Source organism: Mobula birostris, chromosome 13 (genome assembly GCF_030028105.1).
Source record: "Mobula birostris isolate sMobBir1 chromosome 13, sMobBir1.hap1, whole genome shotgun sequence".
Taxonomy (NCBI): Eukaryota; Metazoa; Chordata; class Chondrichthyes; order Myliobatiformes; family Myliobatidae; genus Mobula; species Mobula birostris.
The window spans coordinates 89,186,892-89,212,838 of NC_092382.1; the positions used below are offsets into that span (position 1 = coordinate 89,186,892).

Sequence of the window (25,947 nt, forward strand, 5' to 3'; positions counted from 1 at the left end):
TCCATAGAGCACGTATGTCCAAAGATAAATTAGCTCTTTTCTATTCTCATATTAATCCTTTTTGTGACAGATGTCAGGGGGAGATAGCCTCTTTAACTCATATGTTTTGGTCCTGCCCCACTCTGGAAACTTTTTGGAGAGACATTTTTAATATTATCTCAAAGGTATTGAATATAGATATCTCTCCCCATTCTATTACTGCTATCTTTGGATTACCTAAAATTTCCAGTAATCTTTCTCCTTCAGCCCGTAGAATGATTGCATTTCTTACTTTAATGGTGAAAAGATATACTTTACAACATTGGAAAGAGACTAATGCTCCAACTACATTCTTTCGGTTTTCCCAGACGATATTATGCTTAAATTTGGAGAAAATTAGAAGTAATCTTTATGATTCTTCAGTTAAATTCGAACAGACCTGGAGATCCTTTATTCAACATTTTCATTTAATGTAATTTTTTTTCTCTCGGTCCATATTTATATTCCCTTCTTGCTTTTTAACTGTTTTTAATGGAGGTCGGGTTTGAGGACATGATTGTTTTAAGTTGTTTAAGTCTACTTGATTCCTAGTTAGCCCATTGCTTTGCTTTGCTTTTTAGATTAGTTGCACGGTGGGTTTTTTTTGGGGGGGGTTTTGGATTTTTTTTTCTCTCTTACTGATATATATAAAAATCAGTATACTATTATAATACCTTGTTATTTTATGTTTAAATTGCACTGTTTGTATTAATGTTTTTTTGTATTAATATTTCCTGTAATATATTATACTCTAACAGTGTATTAGTGCCTATATTGTTTACCTTTTGTGTACTAATTCAATAAAAAGATTTAATTCTTTTTTGGATTTATTTAAGGAAGATAGATTGATGTCCTTTGAACAATTAACTGATAAATATTCTCTTTCATATTCACACTTTTTGCAATACCTTCAAGTTAGACATTTTTCACAAAAATATTTAAGTAATTTCCCTTACATATTGGAGGCTGACCTGTTAGATACTATGAATCCTTTGATTAAGGGTTCTATTGGAAGAATTTATAATTTATTATTGCAATGGGATAAGCGTCCTTTGTCTAAGATTAAACAGGATTGGGAACAGGAACTTAATTTGACTTTTATGATGGAGGATTGGGTGCAGATATTGAAGTTGGTTAACTCTTCTTCAATTTGTGCTAGCCATTCATTGATTCAATTTAAAATTGTACATCATTATCACTTGACAAAGGAGAGACTTTCTAAAATTTTTCCTAATGTTGATAGTTATTGTGATAGATGTAAAACTGAGATAGCTACACTGACGCATATGTTTTGGTCTTGTTCTATATTGGAACAGTTCTGGAAGTCAGTTTTCGCAACAATTTCTAAAGTACTTAAAATTAATTTACAACCTAATAAATTAACTGTGCTTTTTGGAATAATTCCTCAAAAATATTCATGGTATTTCTGTGTCTGACCAACATGTTATTGCATTTGTTACATTGATAGCTAGGAGGGCTATTTTGTTGAAGTGGAAGGATACATCAGCTCCCACTTTGTCACAATGGTTCTCTCAAGAGATGCTATGTCTTAGTTTGGAGAAAATTAGAAGTTGAACCTTTGAACCTTTATTTGATTATGAGAAAAGATGGGGCTCATTTGCTCGTTATTATCATTTGAGTTAATTGATATAATTTTTCCACGATCTAATTGTAAACTCTTTTCTTGCTGGCAGTTTGATGTTTATTTTTAGAAGCTTTTTGTATGACGCATGGCTCCGGGGTTGTACACCTAATGGGTTTTCTTTTTTTTCTCACCTTCCTGCTTAGTAGTTTTTTTTTCTGTTATCACAAAATTTTGTTTTCAATCTTTAAGGTGATGTTTTTTTTCAGGCATTGTAAGTGTTGTTACTTCGATGTATTCATGTTATTTTTCCTATATATATATATACAATAAAAAGATTTGAAAGGAAAGAAATTCAACAGGACCTGAGAAATCTCAGTGAGATTTGATAAGATGATCATCTTGGCAGCTCGGTAGGTCGAATGTATGAGACAGTACACTGTTAAATGCAAAACCCTGAACAGTGTTGATGATCAGAGGGATCTTAGACTCCAAGTTCATCGCTCCCTGAAAGAGACTGCACAGATTGATCGGGTGGTTAAGAAGGCAAATGGCGTGGTTGTCTTTATTAGTTGAAGCACTGAGTTGAAAAGTCGGGAAGTTGTGTTGCGGCTGTTGCGAGCCTGCGGTCGGACTGTGACTGTGTCTTTAAGAGCGCCGGAGTGAGGAGGCGGGACTATGACGTCAGTCACAGGCTGACGGCGCTGACTGTGGATTTAACCATAAGGGGGAGAGAGCGATCTGCAGACAGGCAGTCGACCAGTCTAGAGAGAGAGAGAGAGAGAGAGAGAGGGACTGGAAAAGCTGATAGATTCAGTTTGTCACAGCTGAGGCTTGGAACTCTCCTATGCCCGCAAGAGTGGGTTGATCATCGGCACATGGAACCACAACGAATTCGGCTGCAGCCGTTTCGACTAGTATTCTTACTTTTTTAACTTACGTTATTTGTTGTATTTTTTTTCACGGTAACATGTCGAAGCTGCACCCTCTCTAACATGCTGGTAGAGAGAGTTTTATTTGGGTTTTTAGCGCTGGAAATAGTTACATTCCGACACGTCTCATTAGCGGGGCAGCAGTATGGTCGCATTGTTTATTCCAGGGACCAACTGATTGCGCTTATGCCGGCCGGTTTAGTGAGCAGAGCGGCGGACACCCCTGCTGAAATCTGGAGGAAAACACACAGAGGATGCAGAGGGGGATCACAAAGGCGAGGGAAGAGGACCGGGTAAAGATAACAGAGATTTATGGAGAAGAGGAGTTCGGTGGGTAATAAAATAGACGAGTTGACGGCGCCAGCCAGGCATCAGGGAACATTTCGGGAGTGCAATGTTATGTGTTTTACTGAAATGGGGCTGCACGAGGACATACCCGACCAAAACTTCTCCGTGGATGGCTTCCAGACCGTTCGGGCTGACCGGAAGTGCACTGAGAGCGGTAAGCGTCAAAGAGTTCGTTGCTTACTGTTTTGGTTAACAATGGATGGTGCAATCCTGGTCATATTACGATCGAGGAACGTGTTTGTAGACCGGATATTGAACTTTTTGCTGTTGGACTCCGGCCATATTCCACCGAGAGGTTGTTCCTGTCTGTGGCCATCGAACTTTGCAGCTCCTCCCGTGGAGGGTCAGACACCCTGAGCCAATAGGCTGGTCCTGGACTTATTTCCATCTGGCATAGTTTGCATTTTGTTGTTTGATTGTTTGTGGTTTTTGTATTGCTATATTTATGGTCTATTCTTGGTTGGTGCGGCTGTAATGAAACCCAATTTCCCTCGCGAACAATAAAGTATATCTATATATCTATCACTTCGTGTAATCCATAGGAGTGGAGTTTGGAATATCTTGGGGGACCCTTGCTTGGGTGTGTTGTGTGGTAACCCCTGGAAGACGGTATTCCTGTGACAGGTCACTTTCGCTGATAATTCGTATGTGGACGGATTCAACGGATAACAACTTTCACGGCGGTTATGTTGATGTAACGGCCTTATCTCTACATTTCACCCTGGATTACAAATATCTCTCTCCCATCATTTATTCCATGGATTACTGAACTCTCCTACTTTACTACCTCAAGACTCTAAGCTTTGTTCCCTGAGGCTCAATAGTTTGGGAGTTATATTTACACATATATACGCATAACACTGTTAACTTTCCTTTATATCTTTAAGTAACTATATAATAAGTAGATACTAATAAAGATGCAAACATGAGGAATTCTGCAGATGCTGGAAATTCAAGAAACACACACGTCTCCGCTGCATCTGCTCTCAGGATGAGGCTTTTCATTCCAGGACAAGGGAGATGTCCTCCTTTTTTAAAGAAAGGGGCTTCCCTTCCTCCCCCATCAACTCTGCTTTCAAACGCATCTCCCCAATTTCACGCACATCTGTTCTCACTCCATCCTCCCGCCACCCCACTAGGAATAGGGTTCCCCTTGTCCTCACCTACCACCCCACCAACCTCCGGGTCCAACAAATTATTCTCCATAACTTCCACCACCTCCAACGGGATCCTACCACTAAGCACATCTTTCCCTCCCCCCCCTTCTGCTTTCAGCAGGGATCGCTCCCTACTCGACTCCCTTGTCTATTCATTCCCCCCCATCCCTCCCCACAGAGCTCTCTCTTGGCACTTATCCTTGTAAGCGGAACAAGTGCCCTTACAACATGCCCTTACACTTCCTCCATTCAGGGCCCCAGACGGTCCTTCCAGGTGAGGCAACACTTCACCTGTGAGTTGGCTGGGGTGATATACTGCGTCCGGTGCTCCCGATGTGGCCTTCTATATATTGGTGAGACCCGATGCAGACTGGTACACCGCTTTGCTGAACACCTGCACTCTGTCCGCCAGAGAAAGCAGGATCTCTCAGTGGCCACACATTTTAATTCCACGTCCCATTCCCATTCTGACATGTCCATCCACGGCCTCCTCTACTGTAAAGATGAAGCCACACTCAGGTTGGAGAAACAACACCTTATATTCTGTCTGGGTAGCCTCCAACCTGATGGCATGAACATCGACTTCTCTAACTTCTGCTAATGCCCCTCGTACCCCATCCATTATTTATTTTTATACAAACATTCTTTCTCTCTCTCTCCTTTCTCTCTCTGTCCCTCTCCCTTGCCCATTCTCTGGGTCCCCCCCCCCCCACCTTCCTTCTCCCTGGGCCTCCTGTCCCATGATTCTCTCATATCCCGTTTGCCAATTAACTGTCCAGCTCTTGGCTCCATCCCTCCCCCTCCGGTCCTCTCCTATCATTTTGGATCTCCCCCTCCCCATCCCACTTTCAAATCTCTTACTAGCTTTTCTTTCAGTTAGTCCTGATGAAGGGTCTTGGCCCCAAACGTCGACTGTACCTCTTCCTGCCTGGCCTGCTGCGTTCACCAGCAACTTTGATGTGTGTTACTAATAAAGATAGTGGTTTCAACATCAAAACCAGACTCCTGTGTGAACTCCATTGCTGTTAGTTCGTTTCTAAAACGTTACAATTCGTGACACAGCTTTATAAAACTAGTTAGACCACATCTGGAGTTTTTCATAGTTGTGGTTGCCGCACTCTCGGAAGGATGTCGGGGCTTTGGAGAGAACGCAGAGGAGGTTTACCGGGATACTGCATGGATTAGTGGACATGAGCTATAACGAGAGGTTGGACCAATTTGTGTTGTTTCCTCCAGAGCTGCGCAGGCTGGGGTGAGACGTGATGGACGTTTATAAGATTACGAGAGGTGGAGATAGAGCGGACAGACGATATATTTTTCCTGGGGGTTGAAATGTCTAATACATTTAAGGTGTTACGAGATCAGAGGTTTCATTTTGCTGTGGGTGTTACTTTAAGAGACCCTGCAGGAGGCGGGAGTGTGACGTCACTACACTGGCTGTTGGAGCTGAGAGAGAGAGAGAGAGAAAGAAAGGAAAAGACAGTTGGAGGGCCAGCGGACTGCAAGCTGCAGTTTGCTAAAGTAATGGGTAAAAGTTTGATACTGGGTGAAGGAGCGGCACGCAGTGCATATTGAATGTGTGACTGTCACCGTTTTGATCCAGAAGTGGACTGTTGGAGTTTTCCTGTGGCGACCACTTTCGTTAACACTTGCATGGACACTTACATGTTGTGTAGCAACCACTTGTTCTAAAGAATATTCCTGTGACTGTCACCTTGTATAATCTCTTCGTGGATTTTGGAATACGATTCGGTGACTGAAAATCTTCTGTGACTTTTACTTCGTTTTCCCAGCGTGGAACCAGTGAAATTCTTCGTGATAACTTCCTGGTTGCATTTTAATGTGGATTTACAGATTTCTCCATTCCGTGAATAACTGAAACTTGCCACCTTGAAACTTTTACTTGTTCCTAAACTTGACAGTGTGGGAGGCACAAACGCAGAACACTGTTAACTTCTGTTTAGAAGAGTAGTTAGTTTAATTTTCTATATACTAATAAAGATAGTAGTTGACATTAAAACTGAGTTTGTGGTCTATTACTGCTGGTACATAACACAAGTTTGTTTCTTTCCCCAAAGTGGCGGGTAGCTGGAGTCTCTGCCCCCACAGGTCACGTGATCCAGTTCGCCCCTCCCATTTAACCGCAGACGGGCAGCAGCTGCGCGTCTGTTCCCGAGGCCCCGCCCTCCGGATGACGCAACAATCACTCCGCGCATGCTCACAGTCTCCGGATGGACGGTGTTTGCCTTTCCGCTCAGCGCTGAAGTGATTCGTCTGCGGGATCGGCAAAGGATTATCGCCTCCTGGATCGGGGCCCCGGGGGTCGGGATCATTGTCTGCGGGCCCATCGGTGAGTATTGAGACCGATCCCGAGCGGGGAGATCTGATGTTGGCAGTGAGCCCCGAACTCATTTATTTTCTAATTATCTGGGTCCATCAGAAATGTGTCGACTTCACTTAACCTGCATTGAACGATCCAAACCGGGAGCCCAGGCTGTCTATTTCCGCAGAATTGTAATGGGTGTCCCGCCAACTGGTCACGTGAGGCTGCTCACCGCAGATCTGCCCCGCCCTCCGCTTTGTGACGCAGTTCACGTGGTGTTCAAAGAAGTCCCCGGGTGGGTTATGATGCTTCCTCCGTGTTGTGTTGGGGGAATCTGATGTTGGCCACTGAGTCCCGTTAACTTCCCCCAAGTCGCCTCTCTTCCTCAGGCTCCTCACATTTGTCCTTTGAGTTTATGGTTTCTGTGATGTGCTGATCTGTATCCAAAGGTCCCTGCAGTCCCTCACAGTCATAGGCAGAATAGTTACCATGCAAAGGCGTAAAGTGTCCGGATCAGAAACTTTCTGTGGTGTGTTGATAAAAATTTGGTGAGGGTCAAAGTATATCTGGCAAAGTTCTTGTTGTTTGTTCTAACTTTGTCATTTTATACAGTAGTATGTACTATTAATTCAGTATCTGTGTATTGCTGGAGGACCATCAGTGATTGTCCTTGATCCCTTCTCCCACCTGGTTCCATCTGCTCATCCCTGCCCATCTTGTTCAACCTCAGTCCAGTCTCCTAATCCCCACCCCCCTCCCCAGCTTCAGTGATGTACATCAACCATCTTCGTCAACCTTGATCCGCCCTGTATCTCACCACCTCAATGTTATATATCAGCAATCTTTCTTATAACCCTTATTTTTATTGTGAAGTGTTCATTTGCACCTTTGGCCTCGCTGAGTTATTTCCAGAATCAGTTTTTGTTAGCTGGAATGCCAGAGGGTCATCAGGTACCAGTTCTGTTGTGCATTGGTGTGGAGGTGCAAGTTTTTGAACTGTGACTGGCTGACACACTACAGCATTTTCCTGGCATCAAAGAGTACTGGGAGAGTTGATGCTTGGGCTATAATCCTGTGATCTACATTCCAGGTGTATGAAACTGTTGGTGTTTGGGTTTGGTTAGTGCTTCTACAGATGCGGCTGGATGGTTGTCCTTCTGCAATGAAGCAGAAATTTTGAGCATCTGGACATTGTTTGGGGGGAAATCCTGGATTGCACTACCCAGTGTGAGATGTGGGGGTGATGTGTGAGTCTCTCAGGGTCGGTGAGTGGCAGATTCAGCTGTGTGACTCTGTGAGGTTGGGTCCTGGGATATCACAGTTTTTGATCCAGGCAAAATGGACCCGGGGATCGAGCTGCTTGGGCTCATGAGGTGTTGAGCGAGTATTTCTGGTCTGGGATCAGATGTTTGTTTCTGGAGTTCCTTTGGAAGCAATGACTGCTAATCTGAGGAGAGGATGAGTTCCCATTCCATCCTCACAGGGAGAAGCTATGAGTAAATGGGCTGTTCTATGTTTACAACAGTAGAAATCGACCAGTGAGTTTGGTGATCAAACTGTGTTTGGAAATCCCCCCCCCCCCCCCCCATGACTTGTCTGTCATTCCATGGAAATCAAGCAGAATCTCAAGTTGCTGGAGATCTGCACTAAAAGCTGAAAATGTTTGCAGTCATTCTGATGAAAGGTTATTAACCTGAATTGTAATGTTTGTTCCTCTCCCACAGCTGTTCCTCACCTGCTGAGCGTTTCTGGAAATTCCAGTTTGTTTTTATTACATTCACCCTGGACTGGTTTATATTTCCTGAAATGGACCTGTTCTAACCTGGGAATGGAAATGGCTCGTTCTGTGGTAGTAGAACAGTTAAGAAACCATAACTTTTCCCTGTAAATTATCCTGGTACCAATTTGTCTGTTATTCCTGGAAATGTGTTCAGTACAGTTGTTGCTAATGAGGTTTACAAGAATAATCTCAGGAATGTTTGGCTTTATGTATGAGGAGCATTTGATGGTTCTAGACTTGTGCTCAATGGAGTTCAGAGGGACGGTAGGGGTGTGGTGGAGGGATGTATGGTTAAGTAAACCTACTGAATGCTGAAAAGCCTGGATACAGTGGACATGGAGAGGATGTTTCCATTAGACAGAGAGTCTGTAATCTGACAGCACAATCCCAGAATAAACATGCTCCCCTTTAAAACTGAGATGAGAAAAAATTTTGCCTAAAAGATGTCTGATCTGTGGAATTTGTTGCCGCAGAGTTTGGTTGAGGCTGCCATTTGGGTACTTTTATGACAGAGATAAATATATTCATAATTGCTAAGTAGCTTCAGGGTTACAGGAGGAAGGCAGGAATATGGTGTTGGAATAAAAATCAGCCATGGTTGAATGGTGGGCAGACCAGATGGATCAAATCACCTAATTCTGTTCCTGTGTTTGATGTCTTACCATAACTGAATGATAGCTCCTTCTTATCCCATATCGTTTTGTGACGTGTGAGAGACAATGAAAGATTGTTCACTGACATCATTATATTTACTTGCAATGTTTAAATTTCATTGAGATTTGTTCTTAGAAACATGAAGCAGATATGTTTGGTTCTCCTTTTTATTGTTAATGTGCTTCATTATCTTTCGTGCTAAAGTTAGACCTGCGGTGAGAGATTTATTGGAAGAAAAACCCCAACTGGAAGCAAACCACGACTGAAGACGAAGGAACAGCAGCAAGTGAAGCAGCCCGAGGATTGAGAGCATCAACTGGAGAGAACCCATCGGACTTGGAGAATTCAGTGATTCAGTCGGCAGAAAGTTTGGTGAGTCTTATTTACTCGAACACTGGTCCTTTAGACATTACATATCTGTACAAGGGCAGGTAGGAAATAGTTGGAGTGAGACTGAATGTGCCCAGAAGAACCAGTTATGCCTCTGTCAGACTCAGTCGCAATCACTCCAGGTCTGGTAATGTGCTTCCAGCAGCCCAGCCCTTTAAAACCACTCCCATTCTGTGAAAGTCGAATCCGGATAAAGTCACTCAGAGACTGTTTAAGTACAAACTCTTTATTCCAAGCACCCGGGGCTTACTCAGTCTATGACTGTTCCAGCCCAATCCACTAACTGACTAACAATTCCCCTTACACCACAGGTATATCCGTCCAGATACCCCCCACACAAGACAGGCTGGAGCCAAAGTTATTTACTACATGACAGCCCCTAAAGACAAATTACAAAATAGTCATAATGGCTTACACACACGGAACAGACTGAAGCTGTCCTATCTCTACACATGAGCGCACAGGGAGATAAGCATCCTGAAATCCTAGCTAGTGACCCTCAAGAAGAAATATGGCTCAGCATGGCTCAGCACATCTGTTGATCATCTGCAGTTTCTTTCAGAAAAGCAGGCTGCTATTGTTTAACGAAGTGTTAACCCTTTTACATACTTTATCATTCCCTCCTTTTGATCATTACATGATCAACAAAGCAGTAATTTTTTACAGAGGAAGCAACAACAGTAATGATAACAATCATATGTACAACTATTCGGCCATAAAGCAATATCTCGCCCCACATATTACCGGACAGGCTTTCGAAGACCACCATTTCGACCCTTCGTTGAACCTGTGTAAATCCTGCCCTACTTTCTTGATGCTGTCAATCTCTGTGGCAGTGTGCTCGGAGAGGGATGTGTTACATACCCCGTAACTGGGTTGCCAAACCAGCAGAAATGGACCACTTAGTTGGAGTCTGGATTACTGGAACTAAGAAAGTTTTATTAAAGAAATAAGCAACACAGTACTCTAATCAAAAGGATATAAATACAACAGTTTAGCAATGATAAAACACACGTGTACACAGAACTAGGATAACAGGATCAATCAAGCTCTATCGCAGTCTAGGGGTAAATGATCAGTTTCAAGTGACGCAAAGTTCAGTTCAATTGAGTTCAGTTCAGTTCGCAGTAATCGCTGTTGTGCCGTTGGGGCGCGGAGAAGAGAGAGAGAGTGAAAGCGAATGAATATTCAAAACGGATTCCACACAGACCTTCGGTATTCCTCGCAGTTAGCTTTCGGGCGAACCCTTTGTAATGTCTTCTGAGGTCACCGACTGTGACCCCTTCGTTCCAGATACGATCATTCTTCTGCGATGAACCCGGCACCCAGGCAAGGGCGGACACACACACCAGGTTCCTGCCGACCCGTACCTTTCTACCCTGTGCGTCTATGGCTGGTCTGGCGACCGGACCTCAAAAACTTGCACCAACTTGTGGGGGCACACCGCTTCCAGGGTCTCGTTACCTCGTGGTGTCGTGTGTCTGTTGCCTTAGCGAACCTATCCCTTTTTATCCCCCTGCTGGGGTATCGCCTGTCCATCAAACTTCAAACAGTTCAGGGTTCAAAGCCACCGGTCTCTGACAATACTCGGAACCGTGTGTCCTTTCGGTAATCCTCTCGTCTCTCTCTCTTATTAGCACCTTGCATGTTCCCCCATTGTCCTCTTATCAGCATCAATCTTCTGATAACTGGTTCTTTTGTCACAGATGTAATGTTAGTAGAGTCATCAGGGATATAGGTGCAGCATTCTGTGTCAATAATAGCACAGGTTCCCCCTTTCTCAGCCAGGATAAAACCTAAAGCCTTACGATTCTGTAGGGCTGTTTGCCGGATTGCAATCATTTCAGTGGATATTTCTGTTACTTGGGCCTGTGTTTCTGTCAGGGCCCCTGGAGTATTGTGGCCAGCTCCTCAAGTGCTGTAGCCAAATTGATTATCTCTCATGAATTCCTGGCTACTCCATAGGAGAGAAAAGTGATCATCCAAAATCGCTCAGTCTCAGTTATTCCTCTCTGCTGCTGGGCATCTGCAAGTATGGCCAGGATGCATGTTTCCCAGTATAGGAAGTTCTGTTTGGTGGGGGCCTGAGATACCATCCCTCAAAACACTGACAGCCACAGTCACCTCTGACTAGACCACAGTTCCTCACCTCACTTCCCCAGGTGTTATTTGAGAAAGCCCAGGCTGGGAGTTCCTCACTCTGGTTGAGCAGGATTACTGACATTGGAATCATAGTTTTACCATGCTGGGGAATTTCACCACAAACCCAGCAGGTCCCTAGTTCTACCTGTTTGGCATAGGTGTGACAGAAAGGTGTTAACATGGGGGCCCCCGGATGCTGGGGTGAGTCCTCTCAAAGTCATAAAATGAACACCACTATCAACCAATACATTTTCCTTTAGTCCGAGAGAATCCTTCTACTCAGTTCCTTCAGTAACACGTTTGTTGTCTGTTCGATGTATCCACCGAGATTGCCCCTCCAGTTTCACAGCCGTGGGAGTGGTCAGTAACACCTGACATGGTCCTCTCCACCGAGGTCCGAGTTTCCCTCAATCCCAGTTCTTGATCAGGACAAAATTCCTAAGTTCTATGGTGGGATATTCACTCCTCTCTGTGAGGTAGTTCTCTTCCTTGTAAGCCTGTTGTACCTGTGAATGTGATGCTTGGAGAATTTTGGTTAGTTGGCATATATATTTCCCCATCTCTTCCCCTAGGGTATGCATATCCAATTTTGCTGGTAGACTTTCTGGGAGCAATGGTACACAAGGTCTTGGTCCCCAGGGTGTCCTCATGGGCCGTCCATAAAAGATTTCAGTTGGTGGTAACTCTGTTTTCTCCTGTGGAGTAACCCTCATGTGGAATAGGGCTAATGGTAGGACCTTTAACCAAGTGAGTCCAATCTTTGCTGTTAGTTCGGCCAATTTACTCTCCAGAGTGCCATTGGCTGTTTCCACTATGCCAGCGGCCCGTGGGTGGTGTACACAGTGGAATTGTTGCCTGATAGCTAGTTCGTTACATACTCTTTTGTTTACTTTTGCCACAAAGTGTGGCCCATTGTCAGAGCTCAGCATACCTGAGAGTTATTTCCTGTAATAATACCTTCACAACAGTCATAACAGTATTGGTAGTTCGAATAGCTTCAATCCATCTACTAAACACATCTATAATAACTAAGCAGAATCTATAGCAATGTACTCTAGGGAATTCAATAAGATCAACTTGTAGACACGAGAAAGGTCCACCAGTCAAGGGATTCGTACCCGATGTGCTGGGTACAGGTTACCAACCATTCCCTCCTTTCCCGGGTGTGTACAATCACGTATATAATCGACCAATATTGGTAAAAAACTGTGTAGGAACACAAACCTGTCCTGCTGGGGTGATACAAAAACCTAGGTCGGGGTCTTTCTGGCACCCCACCTGGGACCACAGTTTCTGCTCCTCCTCAGAGGCGTTCCCCTGAAAAGTACATACCTCCTGCACGTCTGGCAAACCCGTTCTGCTTAAGTCACAGAAACGGGAACCTGAGGGAACTTGTTGCATTCGATTTCGTTCACTGTCAGGCCAATCCATATTATTTGTTTTAATCATGTTGGCTAACTTGGTTGGTAAGCATTGGAGCAGTAAGACATCAAACTGGGCAGACGGATTCCCATCATTAAAGGCTTGGTCTCCTGTGAAAGTGCTGCAGCAGGCCACAAATGGCTCCCAATAGTCTGGTCCTGATTCCCCAGGCTTAGGTTTGCATTCAGGTACTTTAGTGATGTTTACAGGTTGTTGGAGAACCCTTTCCAAGGCTTGAAAAATCTGGCCTGTCTGTTTATTCTGATTATGGTTTCCTGCCTGTAACTATTGATAGGTTTGGTATCTCAATTCAGCCTCCTGTTTCTGCCCCTCATCAGCTGAGAGAAACATGCAGCAGAGACCAAATAAATCTTGCGGGATTGCATTAAAAATTTGTATAGTACTGCGGACACACTGAGGAAACTGTGCTGGATTTTCTTTTCTATCTGGGGCCTGATTCATGATCATTATCATTTCCTGAGGCTTCCAGGGTGCAGACAGAGGAATCACTGAGGGCTGTCCCTCCTCCTGCTCGTGGATTGGGCAGCATTCGGGTGGGTAATTGTCTTTGTGGAGACATTAACTCTGGGGTTTTATTGGATTCTTCCCTCCCTGTCTCGGAATAATCCTCGGTATTCCCTGTGTGGATCTCAGGGTATAGTGACCTTCCCTTCCCTGCCACCGCTGTTTTACCTGAGCCACCACCGTATCTGAGTACTGGGAGGATTGGGGTTCGGGAGCACTGGGTGCACTTGGCCCCTGGTAAGGTGGGGTGGGGGGTGTACAGTCGGTGCCCACTCCTCATCACAGTCACTCTCCTCAAACAGGGTTGGTATGCCAGACATGAGTACAAGATCTCCTGTTTCCAGTGAGATGGAGGAACTGAGCGAAATACATGTTAGTAGGGAAGTGGTGTTAGGTAAACTGAAGGGATTGAAGGCAGATAAAACCCCAGGGCCAGATGGTCTGCATCCTAGAGTGCTTAAGGAGGTAGCCCAAGAAATAGTGGATGCATTAGTGATAATTTTTCAAAACTCTTTAGATTCTGGACTAGTTCCTGAGGATTGGAGGGTGGCTAATGTAACCCCGCTTTTTAAAAAAGGAGGGAGAGAGAAACCGGGGAATTATAGACCGGTTAGCCTGACATCAGTGGTGGGGAAAATGCTAGAGAGTCAGTTATCAACGATGTGATAACAGCACATTTGGAAAGGAGTGAAATCATCAGACAAAGTCAGCATGGATTTGTGAAGGGAAAATCATGTCTGACGAATCTCATAGAATTTTTTGAGGATGTAACTAGTAGAGTGGATAGGGGAGAACCAGTGGCTGTGGTATATTTGGATTTTCAAAAGGCTTTTGACAAGGTCCCATGCAGGAAATTAGTGTGCAAACTTAAAGCACAAGGTATTGGGGGTATGGTATTGATGTGGATAGAGAATTGGTTGGCAGACAGGAAGCAAAGAGTGGGATTAAACAGGACCTTTTCAGAATGGCAGGCAGTGACTGGTGAGGTACCGCAAGGCTCAGGGCTGGGACCCCAGTTGCTTACAATATATATTAATGACTTAGACAAGGGAATTAAATGCAGCATCTCCAAGTCTGCGGATGACACGAAGCTGGGCGGCAGTGTTAGCTGTGAGGAGGATGCTAAGAGGATGCAGGGTGACTTGGATAAGTTAGGTGAGTGGGCAAATTCATGGCAGATGCAATTTAATGTGGATAAATGTGAGGTTATCCACTTTGGTGGCAAAAACAGGAAAACAGATTATTATCTGAATGGTGGCCGATTAGGAAAAGGGGAGGTGCAACGTGACCTGGGTGTCATTATACACCAGTCATTGAAAGTGGGCATGCAGGTACAGCAGGCGGTGAAAAAGGCGAATGGTATGCTGGCATTTATAGCAAGAGGATTCGAGTACAGGAGCAGAGAGGTACTACTGCAGTTGTACAAGGCCTTGGTGAGACCACACCTGGAGTATTGTGTGCAGTTTTGGTCCCCTAATCTGAGGATAGACATTCTTGCCACAGAGGGAGCACAAAGAAGGTTCACCAGATTAATTCCTGGGATGACAGGACTTTCGTATGATGAAAGACTGGATCGACTAGGCTTATACTCTCTGGAATTTAGAAGATTGAGGGAGGATCTGATTGAAAGGTATAAAATCCTAAAGGGATTGGACAGGCTAGATGCAGGAAGATTGTTCCCGATGTTGGGGAAGTCCAGAACGAGGGGTCACAGTTTGAGGATAAAGGGGAGGCCTTTTAGGATTGAGATGAGGAAAAACTTCTTCACACAAAGAGTGGTGAATCTGTGGAATTCTCTACCACAGGAAACAGTTGAGGCCAGTTCATTGGCTATATTTAAGAAGGGAGTTAGATATGGCCCTTGTGGCTACGGGGGTCAGGGGGTATGGAGGGAAGGCTGGTGCAGGGTTCTGAGTTGGATGATCAGCCATGATCATACTGAATGGCAGTGCAGGCTCGAAGGGCCGAATGGCCTACTGTTGCACCTATTTTCTATGTTTCTGTGTTTCCCTTTCAGTTCAAACTTGAGACTGATGTTCCTGCCCTTCTCTCCTATCTAGGCCAGCCTTGGTTTCCTTACATTGTTTTTCCTGCTCTCGTTTTCGGGGCCCATTCAATCATTCACGCTCCACTTTTGGCATCTCCCAACCTTTGGCGTTCCTTCTGCAGTACATACCTCGATCCCTTTGTCACATGCATTATTCCTCCAACTTGCTAATAATATACTGCTCCACTTTACATCTGCCTTTTCCTTCCGTTCCCTTTTCAACAATTTCCACTTCTTTCCACAGTTCTTTTTCCATATCAAATTTACTGCTTTTTCTCATGAGGTAATATCCCAGGATCCCCCCCCCCAGTGGCCACATTTTGATCCCCAATTTCTTATTCAGCTCTGCACTCAGCATTCGCAAATCTTTTGCCTTGTCTGGAAAACTCTCACACAAACTGTGTAGGGCTGCTCCTGGCCCACTCCTATCAATCGACTGCAATTGACCCATGATCTCTAAGTATTTTACCCGGCACAAAGCCTCCTGCCCAATTAACAATCAGATAAATTTACCCGGCTGGCACCTCCTGCTCAATTGATAAATTTACCTGGCACGTCTGCCTCCTGCCACTTAGTAAAATTTTCCGACCTTATACGGATCTCCCGACAGATTATTTCCCAATCCCGTCAAGGTATGAGATCAGCCTTGGGCGGAGGACCGTACCTGCAAAGGAACGAACGGAGAGCGACAAAAGGTAAAATACCTATTGGGCGCCCGATCGGTCTCCGCAGTCCCCAGAGTGGTCCAGCCGCTTACTCAGTCTGTCCGCTTGGCACTCCCTATATTGGGATCCTGTTCATGATGCCAGATGTTAAAGTTGAATCTGAATAAAACTTGGGAGACCAGCTTCTTATCATTACCACAGTTTATTGTGCATTATCCTGCAGGAGTTTGAGACCCAGTTGTCAAAGGGAAGGCGCGTAAGCACTGCCACCATCTGACAAGTGGACTGCCTTAGCCAGGTTACAGCTGTATATTTATACATAGTGAGCCCCATAAATTACTACTGCAAGATGTTATTTGAACTGGTACGCCCACCAAGTCTGTTGCTGCAAAACTTAATTACTTGGATAAGAGAGCTCGCTAAATCAAAGTTTTAATTACAGATGGGTGTACTTATCAGTTATTCATTTTACGAAGCCCTGACTTAATTACAGACAGATATTCATTCCTGTCCTTATCAGCGAGTCCTCCTCCCTTTACTCAAACGAGGGTACAGTATATAATGTTATCATCTAACAAGGGTGCAATGTATAATGTTATCAGCTCTCAGTGTGTCTCTCTGCAAGCCGCAGAGAACTGGTAATGAGCCTGTCTTAGCTAACCGCTGAGGACAGAGTTTACTTCAGCTCAAACATTCCTATTCAGTCCCAATTGTTCTTTTAGCCAGAGGTCACATAGGTTCAAAATGATTTTTTAATGTATCCTCAATTCCTCAGGAGGATTCAGTGGAAATATTTATGTCCTAGAAAATGGTGTTCCCTGTGTGTATTGTGGCTTTGCAAAAGTTGCTGGAGAATTTACAAGTGGGAAGAAGTGGCGTGATATTTGGAAATCTAACTTTTTAAAGTGTAATTTAGCAAGCAAACCACATATCGACAATGTGCAAAAGCTCTGGTGAGAAAATCCTTCATTATCTGTTACAGGCCTGCTACATAGGTTGTGTGAGAGTGCAGATGAATTTGATTGAACCCAGAGGAGATCAAAGTTCTTATCAACAGTGATTTGCTAGCTGTTAAAATGAATACCTCTCTATATAAAATTCACTGTGCACATGTTGTCACTGGGTAAAAAAAAAAATGCACAGTACGAGATTTATGTGCACACTGGTCATTACAAATTAGATGATCATTGGTGGGAAGGTGGGGAGACCTCCAGTGTCCCTGATGCCCTCACCTACAAGATTTGCAACCAGCTGCAGCTGCACTTTAAGGAGTTGGAACTTGAAATGGATGAATTCTGAATCATCCAGGAGTCAGCGGGGATGATAGATATGACGTGAAGAGAGGTGAGTTACACCCAAGGTGCAGGACATAGGAATCTGGGTGAGACTCAGGAAGGAGAATGAGGTTAAATAGCCATCGCAGAGTTCTCTTGTTGCTATCCCACACAACAGCAGGTGGACCACTTTAGAAACTGTTGCTGGGGATTTCCTGGCAGAAGAAAGTCAAAGGGGTGATAGTGGATTCGTTAGTTAGGGAAACAGAACAAGAGGGGACTAATATGCTAGTGGTAAGGCTTGCTAGTGCTAGTGTGTGGGGGAGGTTAAATAATTTGTAGGTGTAATGGGAGCCAGAATGACAGAACAGGTAGTGGAGAGGGTGAATTGAATTGTACTGAACTGACTTTATTACATACATCTTCCTTATACATGAGGAGTAGAAATCTTTACGTTACGTCTCTGTCTAAATGTGCAATGTGTAATTTATAGTAATTTATAATAAATAGTTTGTGCATAGGACAGTCAATATAACACAGAAATGCAATTGTATCAGCATGAACTAATCAGTCTGATGGCCTGGTGGAAGATGAAGTCCCGGAGCCTGTTGGTCCTTTTGCTGTGGTACCGTTTCCTGGATGGTAGCAGCAGGAACAGTTTGTGGTTGTGGTGAATTGGGTCCCCAATATCCTTTGGGCCCTTTTTACACCCCTGTCTCTGTAAATGTCCTAAATATTGGGAGGTTCACATCTACAGATGTTCTGGGCTGTCCAAACCACTCTCTGCAGTTTCCTGCGATTATGGGAGGTACAGTTCCCATGCCAGGCAGTGATGCAGCCAGTCAGGATGCTCTCAATTGTGTCCCTGTAGAAAGTCCTTAGGAATTGGGGCCCCATCCCAGACTTCTTCAACCATCTGATGTCGAAGAGGTGCTGTTGTGCTCTTTTCACAACACAGCCGGTACGTACAGACCATGTGAGATCCTCGGTGATGTTTATACTGAGGAACTTAAAGCTGTTCACCCTCTCAACCCCAGATCCATTGATGTCAATAGGGGTTAGCCTGTCTCCATTCCTCCTGTCGTCCACAATCAGCTCCTTTGTTTTTGTGACAATGAGGGAGAGTTTTTTTTTGACACCAGTCAGATGTTGTTCAGACCTCAGATAGAGTCAGCAATCAAATGGCTGAGCATGGTGTGATGAATGTGCTGAGCTGTGTATATCACACTGCAAGAATCGTAGGAAAGCCAGATGAGCTCAGGACAGGGAATTATGATATTGTAGCCATTATTGGGACTTGGTTGCACCCAACTGTCTGAGGGATTGAGAGGAACAAATTTGTAGAGAGATCGCAGACCATGCCAAGAAACAAAGCTTGACTCAGTGAGTGATTTTAACTTTCCATATATTGACTGGGACTCCCATACTGTCAAAGGACTAGACGGGGTAGAGTTTGTCAAATGTGCCCTTAATCAGTACGTAGAATTCCTGATGTAGAAGTGTGCAATAAACTGTTGGGGAAATATTCCAGGGCTGGTGAAAAATAGTGATCATAATGCCATGAGATTCAAAGTAAATATGGGAAAAGAGAGGTCTGGACCATGGGTTGAGATTCTAAATTGGAGAAAGGTCAATTTTGATGGTATCAGAAAGGATCTGACAAGTGTGGTTTGGGACAGGCTGTTTTCTGGCAAAGGAGTACTTGGTAAGTGGGAGGCCTTCAGAAGTGAAATTTTGAGTGTGTAGAGTTTGTATGTGCCTGCCAAAATAAAAGTTGAAAGGTAACTGGTGCAGGGAACCTTGGTTTTCAAGAGATATTGAGGCCCCGGATATTTTGTTCTTCTAAATGCTTCAGACTGTTGGGTGCTACCAAGACTCATTAATGACTACAATATCATAATTCCACCCCCTGAGCTCATCTGACTTTGTTTTTAATCATCTTCTGTTCATTTAAAAAATCTTCCCAATAGTTTTTACTCTTTTGTTTGCCCTCCCTTTGGCTTTTATTTTGGCTTTGGCTTCTCATTTCAGCCACGGTTGTGTCCTCCTGCCTTTCCAATGCTTCCACTTCTTTGGGATGTATCGATCACTCAGCTCCCGAATTGCTCCCAGAAACTCCAGCCATTGCTGCTCCGTTGTCACTCCTACTTTTCCTTCCAAACAAGTTTGGCCAGCTTCTTTGTCATAGAAACATGGAAAATTTCAGTACGGAAACATGGAGAAGTTCAGTATGGAATCAGGCTATTTGGCCCATCTAGACAATGCCAAAAAAAACATTTATTGTGACTACCCGCACCAGGATCATCACCCTCCATACCCCTACCACCCAGGGTCCCATAAAAACTTCTTTTAAATGGTGGAACTGAGCTCATACTCACCACTTGTGCTGACATCTCATTCCACACTCTCACAACCATTTCAGGAAACAGCTTTTCCACATGTTCCTATTTAATTTTCACCTTCCCCACTTACCCGTGACTTCTGGTTGTCATCCCACCCAACCTCAGTGGAAAAAGCTGCTTGCATTTACCCGATCTATACCCTCGTTATTTTCTATACTTCTAACAAATCCTCAAAGCAATGTATAATTTCCTTGTTTATATTTAGAGCCCTTTTCAGCATATAAGATGATGAGGGGCATTGATGGTGTGGATAGCCAGAGTTTTATTCCCAGAGGGCTGAAATGGCTAACATGAGGGGCAAGGTTTTAAGGTGCTTGGAAGTAGATAGCATGGGGATGTCAGGGGTAAGTTTTTTACACAGAGAGTGATGGGTGCGTGGAATGCACTGCCAGGTATTTGTGTGAGAGTGTTTCAGTTACTGTGGAGCCAGGCACCCATGCAGCACAGTGGGAACAGGGAATAATACCAATGTAGAAAGTCAAACTGAGCCAGATCACAGATTGAAGATGGCAGAAATGCCCCATTCTTATAGAGACAGGAAGAGCATCAGAGATTTTGATGGTCATTCCAGATACCAGCACTGTGCCCAGTTAGATGATTTCTCTCTCCAGCTTGGGTTGAACTTCACTGTAACAGTGTGATATCAGATCACACCTTGACAACTCAAGTGATCTCATCTGAAATGTTGTCCTTCACCCATTGATGGATTTTGTATATCCTTTTACAGGTTAAAAATGACAAGGAATTTGTCTATGGGAATCTCAAACACAACACACAAGTTTTGCTGTCTCATCCCAGATATTTGAGAAGTGGAGCAAGGGATTCACTCGAACATCCTTCCTGCTCAGACTGTGGGGAGGGATTCACTCAATCACCTGAGTGACTGACACACCCGTCATTTTACACGGGAGAACCCGTTCATCTGCTCAGACAGTGGGAATGGATCAGTCGGTCATTTCAACTGAAGGTACATCAGCAATTTCTCACTGGGACAAGGCCATTTTCCTGTTCTGTGTGTGAGAAGGGATTTAGTCAGTCTTCCCACCTGTGGACACACCAGTCAGTTCACACTGGGCAGAGGCTGGTCATCTGCTGAATTTGTAGGGAAGGATTCACTCGGTTATCTGACCTAATGGCTCACCAGCGAGTTCACACCGGAGAGCGGCCGTTCACCTGCTCAGACTGTGGGAAGGGATTCACTTGCTCATCTAAACTGAAGATACATCAGCGAGTTCACACTGGAGAGAGGCCATTCACCTGCTCAGACTGCGGGAAGGGATTCACTCGGTCATCCCACCTACTGGTACACAAGTCAATTCACACCGGAGAGAGGCAGTTCACCTGCTCAGTGTGTGGGAAGGGATTCACTCAGTCATCTAAACTGAAGGAACATCAGAATGTTCACACTGGAGAGAGGCCGTTCACCTGCTCAGACTGTGGGAAGGGATTTACGTCATCATCTCAACTGAAGGTACATCAGCGATTTCATACCAGGGAGAGGCCGTTCACCTGCTCAGACTGTGGGAAAGGATTCACTTTGTCATCTGAACTGAAGGTACATCAGCGAGTTCACACTGGGGAGAGGCCGTTCACCTGCTCAGACTGTGGGAAGGGATTCACTTCGTCATCTCAACTGAAGGTGCATCAGCGAGTTCACACTGGGGAGAGGCCATTCACCTGCTCAGACTGTGGGCAAGGATTCACTCAGTCATCCAACCTACTGGTACACAAGTCAGTTCACACTGGAGAGAGGCTGTTCACCTGCTCAGACTGTGGGAAGGGATTCACTCGGTCATCCGACCTACTGGCGCACAAGTCAGTTCACACTGGGGAGAGGCCATTCACCTGCTCAGACTGTGGGAAGGGATTCACTCGGTCATCTAAACTGAAGGTACATCAGCGAGTTCACACTGGGGAGAGGCCATTCATCTGCTCAGTCTGTGGGAAAGGATTCACTCAGTCATCCACCCTAATGGCACACCAGTGGGTTCACACTGGAGAGAGGCCATTCACCTGCTCGGATTGTGGGAAGGGATTCACTTGCACATCTAATCTGAAGGTACATCAGCGAGTTCACACTGGGGAGAGGCCGTTCACCTGCTTAGTGTGTGGGAAGGGATTCACTTGGTCATCTCAACTGAAGGAACATCAGAGAGTTCACACTGGAGAGAGTCCATTCACTTGCTCAGACTGCGGGAAGGGGTTCACTTGCTCATCTAAACTGAAGGTACATCAGCGAGTTCACACTGGGGAGAGGCCTTTCATCTGCTCAGACTGTGGGAAGGGATTCACTCGGTCATCCCACCTACTGGTACACAAGTCAGTTCACACTGGTGAGAGGCCGTTCACCTGCTCAGACTGTGGAAAGGGGTTCACTCAGTCATCTAAACTGAAGGAACATCAGAGTGTTCATACTGGGGAGAGGCCGTTTACCTGCTCAGACTGTGGGAAGGGATTCACTTGGTCATCTCAACTGAAGGAACATCAGAGAGTTCACACTGGGGAGAGGCCATTCACCTGTTTGGACTGTGGGAAGGGATTTACTTGGTCATCTCAACTACAGAGACACCAGCGACTTCACAATTGGTAGAGGCCGATCACCTGCTCAGACATTGGGACGAGATTCTCTCAGCCATATCCACCAAATGTGCATCATTGAGTTCACACTGGGGAGAGGCCATTCATCTGCTGTGAATGTGGGATGTGATTTACTCAGTAATCTAACCTTGTGACACATTACTGGGTTCACACTGGGGAGAAAGTTTCAATAAGCTGCATGCTGGATATTTGTCCATCACCGTTGCTGAATGCAATTTCGAGAGTGACTGACGGTGCTGAACACAGCAATTATTGCTGCTGCTCACCACACCCAGTTCTGTACCCTGGTCACTGGACATGAGAGGAGTTTCTTCTGCTGCATATTCACCTTTAATGGAACTGGAGTTTAATATTCTGGATCTGTGACAAATACATCAGTTCTATTTTAAACTCTGTCTCCAGTACTTAGTGAATTTATAACACAACTAGTGTACAGTAGAGAGTCAACCCAGGCCGACTGGACCCTAGAGTTACAGAGCACAGCAGCACTGGAACAGGCCATTCGGCTCTTCTAGTCAATGCCGACCTGTTTTCATTTCTACTGCCTAGTTCCAACTACCTGCACCATAGCCTCCATACACCTCCCATCCATGTCATCACCCAAATTTCTCTTTAGTGTCTCAATCGAACCCACATCCACCACTTCCACTGGCAGCTCATTCCACACTCCCACCAAACTCTGAGTGAAGAATTCCCCTTCAGACTCCCCTAAAAGAATTCACTTTCACCCTGAACTTATGTCCACTGTGGGGGTGAGAGGGAAGACAGTAAGGGGAGGGGGTGGTCGAGTGTGGAGAGGGAAACAGAGCGGAGAGATTATACTTAACACCTTTCAGAAAAAGTAATTGTTTGAACTTGCTGCAACCTACTATCCATACCCTGTACATTCTCAACCAAATTATTGATCCAGATGACAAGTAGCAATGTTCAAAACAAATTTTATTATCAGAGTACATATGTCACCACATACAAGCCTGAGATTCTTTTTCCTACAGGAACACTTAGAAAATCTATAGAATAGAAACAGGATCAATGAAAGGTCAAGTAGAGCAGAGAAATGGGAAGGGTGGTACTGACAAAGACTCACACTGTTGGAGCTCTCCTGAAGTTGAAAATTTGCTGCAAAATTGCCAAATAATGGTTTTGGAGATTGTCAGAGGACTTTGGGAGTGTGGAATATCACCTCGGCAGCAGACTAAAACAGTTTCCTTGCCTGGAAGAATTCTGTTCGGTAATTTTTTTTCGGTTCGTGTCTCTCAACGCTGAGCAGTGGGTGCGGCTGGTGGATTGCCAAAGTTTGAGTCTGACTTTGCCGGGAGCGGGGATGGAAGACCCATCCCGTTCCGAATGCCGAGTCCAGGGCAACTGGCTGAAGAGGACTTTGGACTTTGGTGCAGTTAGAGGAGCAGTGGACTTCCCTGCCGATCCTCTCCTTTTTCTGTTCCGTCCTGTCTCGTGTCTGAAATGTTTATTTTTGCCTGTTTGCTGGTGTTTGGCTGGGTGTAGACTGTGTAATATCCCAATGGCGGTGCTGAACTTTTGAATTCCAACTGCAACATGGTGGGGTGCGGCTCTAAGATATCTGGGCTGAAGTCCTTATGCAGAGGCTGCGGGGTTGGGAGTTGCAGCTCACAAAGAGGACCACCCGTTCAGATTCCTGACTTTAAAGTATGCTGTGTGTACAGTGTACTGTGCCTACTCCAGTCGACAGGAATGCCACCTTGAAAGCCATGGTGGAGACTGCTGGGGTTTGTGAGGGGATTGTGCAGCAGTGGTTCTGGATGGGAAGACTATTTTCTATTTGAAGTCGGCAATGGGTATGTTTTTGGCCCTGAGTCAGGGGTTAAGGGTGGGAGAGTTTTTATGTAGGTGGAGCAGGTGCGGGTGGTAACAATCCCTGACGTCCACCCCCATATCCCTGACGAGGCCCTCTTTCCCTATCTGTGCTCCATTGGCGAGGGGCGATTGAAAATAACCCCAATACGGTACAGGGCCCCTCTGCGGGGTTATGGCCACCTATTCCCATTTCAATGCTGTCTGCTTAACAGAATCAGTTTATTATCACCGGCATGTGCCGTGAAATTTGTTAACTTAGCAGCAGCAGTTCAATGCAATACATAAAATAGAAGAAGAAAAAATAATAATAATATTCAATAAATAAGTAAATCAATTTCAGTATAAATATATTGAATAGATTAAAAGTCATGCAAAAAATAGAAATAATATTTACAAGGATGTTGCCTAGATGGGTGGGTGTGCCTTATGAGAGTAGGTTGAGTGTACTCGGCCTTTTCTCCTTGGAGAGACGGAGGATGAGAAGTGACCTGATAGAGGTGTATAAAATGATGAGAGGCATTGATCGTGTGGCTAGCCAGAGGCTTTTTCCCAGGATTGAAATGAGTAACACGAGGGGGCATAATTTTAAGGTGCTTGGAAATAGGTACCAAGGGGATGTCAGGGGTAAGTTTTTCACACAGAGCGTGGTGGGTGTGTGGAATGCACGGTGGAAGGTATACAATAGAGTCTTTTAAAAGCCTCTTAGATAGGTACATGGAGCTTAGAAAAATAGAGGGCTTTGCGCTAGATAAATTCTAGGCATTCTCTAGAGTAGGTTACATGGTCGGCACAACATCGTGGGCCGAAAGGCCTGTAATGTGCTGTAAATTCAACAAGCAGTGCAAATGCAAATATAATTAAATATCAATGAATAATGACAGCAATGGGGTGTAACCCTGGGGAACATCACTAGGCACAGCCTCGAGTCCAATAAACAGCCTCCCACCATCACTCTCTGCTTCCTACCATCAAGACAACTGTGCATCCAGTTAGCCAGCTCTCCCTGGATCCCATGTGATCTAACTTTCCACAGCAACTTACCATGCTGAACCGTGTCAAAGGCCTCACCGATGCCCATGTTGGCCACGATCCTGGGACAGAGGTGTCACTGATCAGAGGGCATAGATTTAAACAGAGTATAAAGAGGTTTAGAGGGATCTGAGGAGATTTTTCACTCAGAGGGTAGTTGATATCTGGAACACACTACCCGAGGTGGTAATGGAGGCAGGTCCCTTCACAACATTTACGAAGTGGATGAGCATTGAAACTGCCGAGATACAGTCGGCTGTGAACCGAGTGCTGATAAATGGGACCACTGTAGACAGTGAGTGGATGGTCAGAACAGGTATGGCCGGCCAAAGGCCTGTTTCTGTGCTGTGTGATCCACCACTCCGGACATGAAAAATTAATGATGGTGGCACCGCAAGGCATTGATTTCAAAACCCCTCACCCCTCTCCAACCTGAAATAAACCAGGCTGACCCCCTTTGTCACCACTGTGAAAATCTGTTTCTGTCGAGGTAACGTACAACTTGGTCACTTCTGCTAAACAACTGGCAATTAATGAAGTCCCTGTGTCGTCTTCCATTAATGTTGCTTCCTTACAGCAAAACTAACCCTCTCACTGTGTCAGAATCAGTGATTAAATCCGGCCCCAAACACTGTGCTTTCATCCCTGCACATTGTAACTTGAACCACCTCACTGAGGGTCTGATGGAGACACAACCCCTGCCCTCTGCACGTGTGATCACATCTCCCCTGCTTCTGACATTTCAAATACCCTCAGAATGGTTTTCTGATTCAGTCTGAAGGTTATGGTACATTCAGCTCATCGTCAGACCTGACAAACCATG

At 44.9% G+C, this 25,947-nt stretch overlaps 1 protein-coding gene across 7 annotated transcripts in view; it reads left to right on the forward strand.

Annotated features, from left to right (window-relative positions):
* The first annotated feature begins 2,459 nt into the window (after positions 1-2,459).
* The window catches only part of LOC140207129 (uncharacterized), a 95,213-nt gene continuing 71,725 nt past the window's right edge, over positions 2,460-25,947 (forward strand). For 2 of the 7 annotated variants that reach the window (XR_011888506.1, XR_011888508.1), the window contains exons 1-2: positions 6,180-6,387; positions 8,999-9,166. Coding sequence is in view for 2 of the 7 variants with exons in the window: in XM_072275458.1 (XP_072131559.1) it covers positions 20,794-22,251 (1,458 nt within the window). In the remaining 5 variants the exon portion in view is untranslated. Of the gene's footprint in view, positions 3,035-6,115; positions 6,388-8,998; positions 9,167-20,388; positions 25,929-25,947 lie in introns of those variants that run through there. The other 5 variants (XR_011888504.1, XR_011888507.1, XM_072275458.1 and 2 more) reach the window with 4 other exon arrangements.